Source organism: Bipolaris sorokiniana (assembly GCF_000338995.1).
Source record: "Bipolaris sorokiniana ND90Pr unplaced genomic scaffold COCSAscaffold_10, whole genome shotgun sequence".
Lineage (NCBI taxonomy): Eukaryota > Fungi > Ascomycota > Dothideomycetes > Pleosporales > Pleosporaceae > Bipolaris > Bipolaris sorokiniana.
In genome coordinates this window covers 1,427,011-1,439,451 of record NW_006911904.1, presented here as the reverse complement: position 1 = coordinate 1,439,451, position 12,441 = coordinate 1,427,011, and the positions used below count along the sequence as shown (strand labels likewise).

At 47.2% G+C, this 12,441-nt stretch overlaps 3 protein-coding genes across 3 annotated transcripts; 1 reads left to right on the top strand and 2 right to left on the bottom strand.

Annotated features, from left to right (window-relative positions):
* Positions 1-2,170: 2,170 nt before the first annotated feature.
* Positions 2,171-2,545, bottom strand: COCSADRAFT_28210 (uncharacterized protein; the record flags this gene model as incomplete). Its single annotated transcript, XM_007703373.1, has 1 exon — positions 2,171-2,545. The coding sequence occupies one exon, from the start codon at positions 2,543-2,545 to the stop codon at positions 2,171-2,173; it is 375 nt and encodes a 124-aa protein (XP_007701563.1).
* A 601-nt stretch (positions 2,546-3,146) lies between these two features.
* On the bottom strand, positions 3,147-4,227 carry COCSADRAFT_38604 (uncharacterized protein). The gene has a single exon (XM_007703469.1). It carries the CDS (start codon positions 4,028-4,030, stop codon positions 3,479-3,481), a length of 552 nt encoding a protein of 183 aa, XP_007701659.1. The 5' UTR covers positions 4,031-4,227; the 3' UTR covers positions 3,147-3,478.
* A 6,854-nt stretch (positions 4,228-11,081) lies between these two features.
* COCSADRAFT_162300 (uncharacterized protein) lies at positions 11,082-11,788 on the top strand (the record flags this gene model as incomplete). Its single annotated transcript, XM_007703845.1, has 4 exons — positions 11,082-11,246; positions 11,292-11,360; positions 11,412-11,673; positions 11,724-11,788. The coding sequence occupies 4 exons, from the start codon at positions 11,082-11,084 to the stop codon at positions 11,786-11,788; spliced, it is 561 nt and encodes a 186-aa protein (XP_007702035.1).
* Positions 11,789-12,441: the final 653 nt, after the last annotated feature.

The following is a 12,441-nucleotide window of genomic DNA, read 5'->3' as shown; positions in this document are numbered from 1 at the left end:
CAACAACAAGCGATCGCAATGCAACATACTAAGTCACAATCGAGCAACCATAGCCAGAGAGGGAACCAAGGACCCCAGCAGACTTTGCAGCCTCAGCCCCAACCAGGCATATTGCCAGGCGACTAACAGATACCACCACCTCCAGCGCCCATGAACGAACAACCACGACCCGAATCATTTCCCTCGACATTGCACCAGACAGTAATTCCCAAGAAGAAGGAGAAGCTAATCAAAGACAAAAAGGTACAGTTGCGCGCTCCCCACTCGGCATTGAGCTACATTGGTACTGATTCTAGAAGTCCGCAAATAGGAAAGGGGACAATGCAGGTGCGATGAGAATACGTGTTCAGCCGACCATTTCCAAGGATCATTCCAGAAGGGATAGCAAACAACGTAGATCACTACTTGTGGCCCTAGAGAAGAAACATGGCTTTTAGTCATGTTCAAGCGCCTACATGATGCAGTGCTTGGGTTCGATTGATATACCAAATATAAGCAGAACGAATCATATTCAAGGCGGGGATGAGACGCTGCGCCCCGTCAACCAGACAATTCCGAGCACACTCGCATAGCTGGCTTCAGGCTGCGACTGCTTACACCCTTTGCGACCCATAAGTGATTATGTACCACCGCCCACGTACACTTGGCAATTATGAGGCAACGGTCGCATACAATGTATGCTTGCGTTGGAAGACCGCAACACCACGTTCCCTGACCGTGTCCGAGTCATGCTTTTATGATGAAGCGACGTGGGTCTGCGCCGTCGTCGACCTTGATCTAACGCCTCCTTAACGTCCCGCAACACTCACAGCACAAGACAATCGGTTTCAATCGATGCGCGAGTGGGGCAGTACAGCGCAGCTCGGCCTGGTGGGGTCACATTGACCAAGCTGAGGTGACAACGCCTCTTACGCGCTCTCGCCCGTGAGAGATGATAGTATCAGCTTGCTCTCTCATATGCGTTAGTGAGGTCACGCACTGCTCTGAGAATGCAAGCGAGATTGGCCAAACTGCAGGGCTATAACATAAGCAAGTGATCAATGAATGAGCCCCTTCCGCCCCACTGCTAGCCGACGCTCACAGTTGCGCAGAACAGTATCAATCGCACCACTGTGCGTTCGCCATACTAGCACGTTAGCGGCAGGCTGCAGCGTCGGCCATAAAGCTAAGGCTAAGCGATAACAGATGTTGAAAGTGCTGCTGCTGCTAGACTATGGAACTTTATGAGAAACAATGTAGTGATACATATAATCGTTATGTGACTAACTAATTATAGTTAATATTTACGAAAAGCTTTAAATGTAGAAGATTGCGTCAATTGTCCAACTATGATTGCCTGAGATTCTGAGCACACGTAGCAATAATTAGTGGCTGGCAAGGTGGCTAGGTGCTCTAGCTACATGGTTGCCATGAATATGTTTCTGCTAGAGTAAAGAAGTAGCCTTTAAGGACCTCCTTACAAAGCTGATCATACCGGTTCTGTTTCTGAAAGTGCTGAACGACGTCCTCCATAGTTTTTCCTATGATCTTCTTGCCAGGATGTTTGCCATTAAGCGTTTTTGCCTTGGCCTCACTAATGCCAATTGCCCAGAAGCGGTTTCCAGGTATACACTCAATGTAAGAACAAAGCCTCGAAAGCTCACGAATGGCTTCATTCGTTCCCTTCTTAGCTACTGTGTACTCTTCCCTCTATGGGAACTATGATTAGTCAATGAGCTAACAGCAATCGCGTTGGTGCTAACCAAGCGTTGGGGTGAAGGTTGCCGCACAGCTTGCGGTCGGCTTGAGGTATCGAAGTCAGGTTCTTCATCGCTGGGTGCATACTGGTCCTGTGGTGTCGCGTAGGTTGAAGAACTGTTTGGGGTACGCTGGCGCCGGAGTTAGATGGGCGACATGCGAAGGAACTCGTTGCACTGAGAAGGGTGGTACTCTAGTGGCAGCGGATCTTGGACGGGAATTTTATTTAGCAAGTCATCATAACTATACGATCTTACAGCCATTGAACTGAGAGGCGGCATCCGGACGCCGCTTATAGTTCTGGAGCAGTGTCTGTAGCGCACAAAGCGTAAAAGCCAGAATCTAGCTGACAGCTGTCAGATGCAGACGATTATCTCATCCCGTGCTCTCCCCAACATCGCCTTTCGGCACTGACAAGAGATAGTAAACTGTCTCAGGGTCGTCGGATATCCGTAGGAAGACGGATGCTTCGCCGGTGCAAACACAACCGTACTCTAGCCCCATGTTTACCATATACGAAGTAGGAGAAAGCTTGGTTGATGGCCACGGTTGAGAACCAACGCGCATGCTGTTGCGGAGGATCGATGTCTTTGCAGCAAATCGCTTCTTCGAGCTCCATATCTTCCAGTCCTTCGTAGATGTAACCAAGCGGCAGCTTGTGGGGTGCCTTACACTCAGTTATGGATGCTACAACGAGGCTCTCTGCGATGTGAGTAGTTATGTTGTAGACGCAGGTCTGATCTGCAAGAGGACGGGAGGATCGCTCCAGATATGAGCTGCCTGAGGCGACCAGGCCTGTAAGTTCCATACCGTTGGCGAACTGTTCCTCCTGAGTCTAGGCTTCCAAGCGTGAAGACCTTCGCCGGTGGGTCACTGATACTGTCATTTGCTCCATAACCTCCTGTATTTGCGCTTCTGGAGTGAGAGTGTTGGCATAATTCTCGAATTTTATTGAAACAGGTCCGCAATTTTGAACTCAGTGTGAAGTTTTCGTAGAACAGTTCGATGGTCATTACGTAGCACAGCACTACCGGTTAATAGTTCGTAGCGATAGTTACTCGGCGCTTGAGAGGTCTTTGTCGAATGAACGCCAATAACATTGAAGAACTGCTGTCGACCACTGCTCGCTGAGATGACAAAACTGTACAATGGAAAAACTCACGCCGGCTAATTCTGCCTAGTTTCACATCCGGTTATATCGCGCGTGTGTGTGTGCATGTTTGTGTGTGTGTGTGTGTGTTCAGATTTTACGTCCTATCTAACGCCTCTCGTGGGGTATGCGGACGGATGAGGGGCAGGGCTTACGGTGCTGCAACACCGCCTAGTCTCTCCTATTTGTAGGGAGACCGGGTCTGCGTGAAAAATAAAAATAGTAATAGGTAAGGAACACAGGCTATGAAATATTTCAAGACGCAATCGATTTTGTTCACTACACAATTGTTGAACGTAACACTACAGTGTAATCAGGTGTAAAAGCCTTAGCCTTGGGTAAATGACGAAGATGGACCTAAGAGATTTTCAGACGGTGAAGATATCACCCATGGTCGTGACGACGGTAATGAAATTACATCGAGAGCCTGTGGCGAAGAAAATTTAGGAATATGTGACATTGCTGAGGATGGCGCCAATCTAATCTACAAGATTCTGAGAGATTAGAAGTTCCCCTGACCCTCTCAAATCCTTATCGTCCCATTCAGTATCCTTTCAATGGCTGATGTCCACCTCATTCGTGGATTCAAAATCAGCAGCCACAGCCACAGGCCTTGCAATCTCCCTTGCCACATTTGGCAGCCTTGTTGTTGTAAGACCATTCGCAGTCCTGCCACCTGCCACAGGGAGTCCAACCTCCATTGCCGCTTTCGTATGCGAGCCAGCACCAAGTCTTCTTGAGACCAACGTCAGCATTGACGAAAGGACCATCGCAGTTCCTCCAGCACCAGCCATTATCACAGCCATAATCGTAGTCGTAGCCCGAGCCACGTCCTCCCTTTGAGCAAACACCCCGTTTAGCGAGCGTCGCAACCTCATCGAGAAGTTCTCCGCGCTTGGAAGAGTTGGTGACTTCCGTCTCTGAAGCTGGGTCGTACAGAGGGCTGGCGATTCCAAGTTCAGAGGGATGCTTCTTGCACTTTCGGAGAGCAGAAACGTCAGTGCCTTCGGGTAGGCTTGCTAGGTCCCACTCCATGACTCCGAGTTCGCCACAATCTTCAACAGTGGCTTCGACTGCAGAGGTGGTTGGAGAGCATAGAGCTCCGGTAGCGGCGAGGCCGAGAAGAATAGACAGAAGCTTCATTTTGGTAATGTTGAAAGTAGAAGATACCGTTTTGATGATGGTTGTTTGTGTAGCTGAGAGCTGTGGTAGAATTCAAGCAGCGTAGCAGATGCCCTTTATACATTGAAGACTCTGGTAAAGCTGTTCTAGATACTTACTAGTAGAGGGCCTTGTGGTTGCTTGACGAACTCGGCTCCATGAGGCCCCCTGACCTGAGATTCTGTGTATGTGGTTTGCTTGACGAACTCGGCTCCATGAGGCCCCCTGACCTGAGATTCTGTGTATGCGGTTGGCTTTCATGATCAGAGTATGATCAGGTTAATGTGGTTCTATGGTATACGAGGTACCCACTCCTTGGCGTAAGTATGCCTCCGGGGACCAGGGATCTCGATCAAACCGTTTGAGAATTGATGGGCTTTTACACAGCTAAAGACACAGAAACAACTTAAAAGCTCTGGTTACAAGTTCAATGATAAGAGCTTTCTTTTCTCTGTACCTATTACTTCCAGTCTCACTGTTCATAATGTTAGGAAGGTTGGCGATAGCAACTAGCATTCCTCCCTACATTACTATCCTCGTTAGTTAAGGCATAACGAATGCGAGTCATGGAACCTCCGCGCCACTCGCTAAACACTGCCTATCTTTGAGTATTCGTTATCACCCAACCTCGAATTTTTCATCAAATTGATAGACCTAGTTGTTGGTTGTAACACTGCGCTAACCCAACATGGAATCTCATTCGGTCTGCGATGCCCGAGGCTAGAGGGCCTTGCAGTAGCTTAGCGAACTGGGCTCCATAAGGCCCACAACAAGATCGTATTCGGAATCGCCTTATTGATTCTTTCTGGAAAACTTTACGAAAAGCTCGTATCTAGTACGTAAATGGATTTTTTTTCGCCGACGTCCGGACTTCATCACTGTGGCAAAGGGACATCCTTCTCGGAACGGGTCGTAGCTTTAATTTTCAGCACCACGGCATGAGATTACATTCACGAGGTTTCCTATACATTACTGCAAGTACTAGGTGATATGATATGTGGCATTTTGACAGCTATCATAACAGTTTCATTGCTTTAATCCCTTCAGTGTCGTCAACATTGAGAGCCTGAAGACATTCATAAGCTATGACAAAGTCGGTTTATATCCAGATATAGGTATGGTATCATTGTGCATAATATGTAACCGAATCAAATCGCAACAAAACTTCTTCTCTTGAGGCAGTTCAAAGAATATGTTAACCTGTAGTTTCTCATTCGCTAATGTCATTTTCCTTCCAAAAGATTACGCGGCGGAACGGGCCGGACCAACCATCTGCAAATCCGCGCCACTAAGTTCATCTTCCAGCCACTGACTCGTCGCATTCTAGTAGGCCAATTGTATATTATTTCTCGGCGCACCGACAATGATACTAGCACATATCCTAGTTGCATAAGCAGTGTTCGCTCATCCAATGTCCTACTGTGGTTATCTCGCGATACTTTGACCACCTGGTGCTGCCTTTGAGTTCAATAGAACCCAGATGACCGCGAACATGGAGCTCAAGCTGTCTTTCTCTTCAGCGACGCTCACAAGCCGTTCTATTCACAATTTTCATCTCAACCGACCCCGCTGAGTAGTGATTAAACACGGTTTAGAAGTAATCCAATTCTCACGGAACAACTACCCCGAAAATGTTCGCCTTTTTTTTCAGTGAGTCTCGAAGACGAAGTGTGTATTTGTGTACCATACAGCACCTCTAAATGGCAGTTAGGGTATTCAGATACCTAATTTCCAACACACTGGGTTAAATATGTACTAGTGCAGTAGAACAACTGAGTCTTGGGATCGGTAATCAACTCATGTTATCCAATACATATTGTGGTAGATTATGCCCACAAGATATTAGAAGTAGAGGCTGTGACCGATAATCAGCGCGGTAGAAGGAAAGTATCAATCATACAGTCAATAACGGTCTCTGGGAGTGAACTTGTTACTTTCCAGCAGAATATTGAAGTCGTTAGAGTTGCTAATTTTACTAGCAGGAGGATTATTCTCATAAATGGCTGGGTCATCGGTGGAAAAGTCCTTGAGACTCCATAGGCTAAACAGCAATTGTCCAAAGCATGCTGTCAGTGGAGGTGCTATAGTTGTAGAGGACATCTCTTTCACAATGGTCACCGACTCGGTGTCCATAAATCTTCAATTGTTGGAATCTCGACATATTTTCCGCCACCGCTTGTCCTTCAACTGCATAGAGCCAAGTACAAAAGGAGGTGGTAGTTATACGAAAAATCACATGGAGATAGCACACATTTTGGACTGATAACAATACTATGTTTGGAGCGCTCACTGTGAGCCAAATGCTGCAGCTATGGGCCTTGGTCCAGATCTGTTGCCAACGCGACACATTGATTCTTCGCATAGGGATCGTCTGCGTCGGAGGTATGATATGCACATACACGACGAGCATACTGTGTAAGTACGAAGGTGCTTGTCGAGAGGGCTTGATGGTAGCTCTTCGCTCGATATTTTTCCCTGCTTTCTAATTGGACCACATGCCGATAATTGACCGCAGATGTGCACAAATTATCGCAATTGCAGCTATGCATGTTGGCCCGCACATTGCACATCGCGCACAATTGCAGCGCCCCATAGATTCAGAAGCACAAGCCGCGGTTTGCCGAACAGTTGGTGTTCCATTTCGGCAAGACGCATTCACCGCCGTTTGGTCCCCCCACCTTGTAGGTCCACCCTGCCTGGATTAACGTCGCTCCGACGTCACCATGTCCGCCCGGGCAACAACCGAAGTCTCGCCTACGTTTACGTAAGCCGCACTTAGCGCCTGCCCACTGAATATATAAACCCCTCCTCCCACCTCTCTTCTGTTCTTTAGCTCTGTGAGTCTTTTCCCCACGACCCCCTACTGTTGAGACCACAACACTAACGTCATGAAGCTTTGCCTTTTGGCTTAGATCAAGTGTAGTAGTATGTCAGCCCCTATATCCAGTTTGCCTTCTCCCGCTAACGAAAGCTAGTCTGTTCTTTTCAGTTTAATCTCTGAAACGTGACTACGGTCACATTCAAGATTATTCTTATTTTTGTAACCAGTGGACGGCTCCCTGGGCTTGCTCATAGTCGTCCTCACAGTGTCGTCCGTATTGCACTACCTCGGACTGACGCGAACTTTTTCATCAAGACTTCTGGATAGCTCCTGTTGCTTGAGGAAGAAGGTTGTCGTGGTCAAGTTCTTAATACCAGTAACAATACACTCAACAATATTCAACAATGCGTATCCCTAATGTTTCCTCTATCTCCTGCGTGGGCTGCGCCTCACGACACTTCAGCTCAATATACTTGTCATTAAAAAATTACTATCTGCGTTTATCTGTAACGCCGCTTATGTTATCTTAAACCATATTTACACGCATTAATAGTAATATCTAATATTACAGTAGAGATTAATTAATAACCTCTAATTACACAAGAAGTAGAAGCGCTAAGTTTACCTCTTATCTCTGTTATCTCTTGGCGAAGCGTTTTATTAGCTATAACGTGTTTCACCAGTGTGCGCCCCACCCCAGTGTGCGCCCCACGAAATCCTAGTACCTCACCTTCGCAATAATAACGCGTAATGTCTCAATAACGCCAAACTCCTAAGACCTATACTGAAGCTGACGTTACTATTGCTATCTCTGATCTCTAAAAACGCGAAAACTTAAGCCTAAGGCGTGCTGAATTAATCTATAGTGTGCTAAGACGGACGATACAAAGGCGACGTAATGGAAAGCCCTGTCGACGCGACTACGAACCACCAACTAAGCGCCTAACAAAACTAGAAGAGGAGGCCATTACTTAACGTGTAATAGTTGAGGCTGAGCGAGGACTACCCTATAGGAGAGACGACGTGCGAGATATAGCTAATAGACTGCTCCGAGAGCGCGGTGGAGAGGAGGTTGGCAAGAACTGGGTTGATAAGTTTGTCCAGCGCAATCCTGAGCTGCGTACGCGCCGGAGTCGTCTATATGATTGTTAGCGAGCTGCCTGCGAAGATCCAGCGCTTATTAAGGGCTGGTTCGAGCTGGTTCAGAATACGAAGGCGAAGTACGGTATCGTGGACGAAGATATCTATAACTTTAATAAGACTGGCTTTATTATAGGTAAGATTTTATTACAGTCAGTTATCACGGGCTTAGACAAACTAGGAAGAACAAAGTAGATCTAGCTAGGTAATCGTGAGTGGGTTACGCTGATATAGGGCGTTAGCGTAATAGGCAAGCGTATTCTAGCATTTCTCATCTTCGCAGGTAAGGTTCTGATCTCTACCTGGTTTACGGAGGATCTGCCACGCGACTGGGTAATACAAGTTAGTCCTACTGGCTGGACGAACAACGATCTAGCGCTTGACTAGCTTCGTCACTTCGATTCCCATGCGCGGCCTGTAGGGACGCATAGGCTGCTCATTATTGACGGCCATGAGAGCCACTGCTCGGTGGATTTCCGAGATCTCTGCGAAGAGATGAAGATAATCCTCCTCTGTATGCCTCCCTACTCGTCGCACCTCTTACAGCCTCTTGATGTGGGCTGCTTCTCGCCGTTGAAGCGCGCGTATGGTGATGCTATCTCAGTCTTAGCACGCAATCGCATCTATCACATCAGCAAAGAAACCTTCCTACCAGCGTTCAAAACGGCCTATCATAAGGCTATTACACCAGAGAATATCCGCGGAGGGTTTCGAGGTGCTGGGCTTACTCCACATGATTATTACGTTGTTTTATTATAGCTTGACGTCGTGCTGCGTACGCTGACTCCACTAGCGCAAGAGACCACTACCTGGGAGCCGAAAACGCCACGCAACGCGCGCGAAATGGAGGCGCAGGCTACGCTTATTCAAAACCGCATGCAAATCCAGCAAGGGTCTCCTATAACTTCTCTTAAGGAGCAGATACAGTAGTTAAGTAAGGGAGCTTAGCAGATAGCTCATAATATGGTGCTTATGTATGAGAAACTTAATCGCCTTAAAGCTACGATTAGTAAAGTAATAAAGCGAAAAACTCGTAAGAGGCGCTACGTACAGCCGGAGGGGTCCCAGACAGTTAGCCAGATAGCTAATTAGATAGCTAAGGTAGAGGGTGGTAGCTGTAATGAGGGTGTAACGCCCGCGAAGAGGGTACGCAGTGAACGGCGCTGCGGACGTTGCAGCCAAGTTGGACACAATTCTCGCACGTGCCAAGTAGAATTAGAGGATACAGAGGATAGCGACGTATCTGAAGAATAATATCCTGCTCTACTTAATAAAAATATTATGGTGGTGTTGCGTAGTACTATTACGAAGGTGAGGTACTAGGATTTCGTGGGGCGCACACTGGGGTGGGGCGCACACTGGTGAAACACGTTATCGCTATAATACAATACTTTTATGCTCCGGTATTGCTGAAGACATAGTTAGCGAAGCGCTTACAATTAATAAGTGCACAGCTGTTATAATATTAGAATTCTATTTTCGTAATCTACAGCATATTATCTGTAGCAAAAGAGGGACGGGGGCGTAAAGACTACTAACGCTTACGATTAGTTATACTGTTAGTGGCGCTGCGTATTTATCTATTCTTGTGGCTCTACGCATTGGTTAATTGGTTTACGTCGCTGTGCAATAAGGGCATAGACCTGATCTTGCGCAGCGCTCTACATATAATACGATATAGTTCCTTGCAAATTATGCTATCCACAGCACCTACTCTTGTCCTCGTCTGCCATCGCAACTGCTCTGATAGGCTAGTACCTAGCATACCCACATGCGTGAGTGGAGTTCTGCGGTTTGCCTATATGCTACGCTCGATAGAACGTTGCGGCGCAAGGACTGCTTACGGCGAATCAGAACTGCGTCTCTGGCACTGCTATTGCGTTTTCAATATGTTAGTGCCAGCGCTGCGCTGCCTATTAGCTGCTCATACAGGCCTGACCTAGTTTCAGCCTAATGCGCCTTACACGTCTCTAGAATAAACATCATTTCTAACTACGTTATATGTATGATCATTAGTAGTCGTATATACACTCGTAGTAGAGAAAGTAATTAGAGAGATGTGCACTAGCAACGCCTATAAGTTGCAACTTATACTCACGCTCGTGCCCCGCGAAACATGTCCGCTATAGTTACTAAGGAAGCCTTCGTCGAAGTCCTTCGCACTTAGGTGCAGCAGATAACGAGCCTGTTATTAGATATCGACTACTAACTAAACACTTTAGAAGAGTCTTCGTTAACGACAAAAAAGTAGGTAGAGAGACATCAACTCCGCTCCGCACCAAAATCTTAGAAGCAACGGCAGCTATATTAATTAGCCAATTAGATTAAGAGATCTAAGTCTTAGACACACGACATCTTTAAACAACTTCTCGATAGAGTAAGGGCCTTCTCAAACATAGATTTAACATCATTAATGTTACACGGGGTATGGGTCTATACTTCTCTATCCTAGTCCGCACTAAGGCAGGTGAGTATTACGTTAGTGTTCCGTGAGGCTTGTCTGGCGATGCAGTGGAGTTGGCGTACTTAAGAAGGGTTTGACAAGACTAATCTATTCAATAGACTAACTTATGACAATCTTGTTAAGTAAAGATACTGTTATGGGCGAAGAGGCCTTCGAACGAGTTTGCATTAGCCTATGGTACAGAAGAAGAAAGATAAGAAGAGTTAAGCTGTCGTACGACACCTCTCTCTTTATACCTTACTTCTCTACTCTTCGTACGAGTAAGTTCTAACTAAGCGGTGTGATATAGGCACGTGATGTAGGCACGTGATACAATCACGTGCTTTCACTCCACAGGCGCAGCCCATTACAATACCCCCCCTCTATACCGTATGCGGCTGCTTGGCGGTCCGCGTGTTTGCTCGTAGTTTGAATAGTTATGTTGTTGCCTAGCTGTGACGTACGTTTGCTAGCAGACTCGTAGTAAGTTGAGTGAAAACGACTTTCCGTACGGTATAAGTATCAGTGACGCCGCGTTAGTTGGTGCTTGTTCCTTAGTCGTGATCCGCTCTCTCTTCTAACTTAGATTTCTTACTCTTCTTTCCTTTCCTTTTCTTCTTCTTCATACGATGCCTCTAAAAGCGCAGCCTGGAGGACGTGGGCAGTGGGCCACGGGTGGTGTGAACGCTCTGCAGTTCTGCTCCAACGGTGCTCCCAATGATACTATCACGGCCGTGGCAGCTCAGATCTTTGCTGCTGCAGATCGTGCTCTCACCCGTACGACTCCTGGTGCGGTTTAGTCGGCTGTTAACATCGCTGGCACGATTAATGTCAATGAGTATCGTGTCTGGTATATCTTCGACGTGGCTGTCGCTGACGAGCTTCGTCGTGTTTTCGCTGCCGCCCCTGTAAGTCTCTTTCTTCTCTTTCCGTACGGCTCGTGGGTTAATTAGGTTTAGGAGGATATTCGGCGCGTTTTCGACTTCTTCTGCCGCCCCCGTGGTAACAGCCCTTACGATGCCATCTTTAGTGCCGGTTTGCGCGATTACTCGCCTATCGTAGCTCGTACGACGATTACTACTCGCCAAATCCTTACTAGTTATCTATTGTATCTTAAGGCTTTCGTCGTCTACACTCGTAGTAGCCTTAACGCGCGGTTCTGTACGAATAACTGCGCTGCTGTTCTTAAGGGCGAGAAGGAGTTTACGGCGTTTGCGGGCTGTGTGTTGATTCTAGGTGAGTAGGGAGGAGCCTATTCTAACTGTATCTAGCAGAATTATGGCGCTCGTTGCAACGTCCCGCGTGGTCCTGGAGGTCGTACGACGGCTCCCTCTAAGCGCGTGTCTGGTGGTTCGGACGGTGGCGGCCCGCGTAGGCGACCGGCTCTGGGAGGACCTTCCAACCCGCTGCTCCTTGAGTAGCTGGAGCTTCTTACGCTAGTTCTTTTTAAGCTGGCTATTGGGTTGTCGTACGGGCCGGGTATAAGTTAGCTAATGCTAGAGGGCCGAAGTGTCCGTGAGGTGAGCAGCAGGCTCCTATATAGGTATTTGATAGCCTACCTAATGAACGAGGTATTCTATTCTCTTTTGTCGCCTCCTCTCGTCTGTGATGTCTCGTACGGTCCACTTAAGGTACTCTTCTTCATTCTCGTCTTGTACGATAATAGCCGCTGGGTTAGAGTCGTCTATCTGCTAGGATAGTAGAGGGTTGTCGGCGGCTGGGCGGATTTTGTCTATATGGTATGTCTTAGTTTCCTAAGGCACGGCTAGTTCTACCTAGTAGGGGTCTCGTACGCGTGATACCTGGAATTTCCTATTTTTCTAATTGAGTTTCTTGCTAGTTCTTGTAGTTCATACGTTGCGTAGGTCTAGCTATACTTAGTCTCCTACCTGGTACGTTGGGGCTAGCTTACGAGACTTATTTGCCTGTCGTTCTTGTTCTTGTTGAGCGTAAGTTATAGCGGATATAGCCTAAGTTGAGGCGTTACTA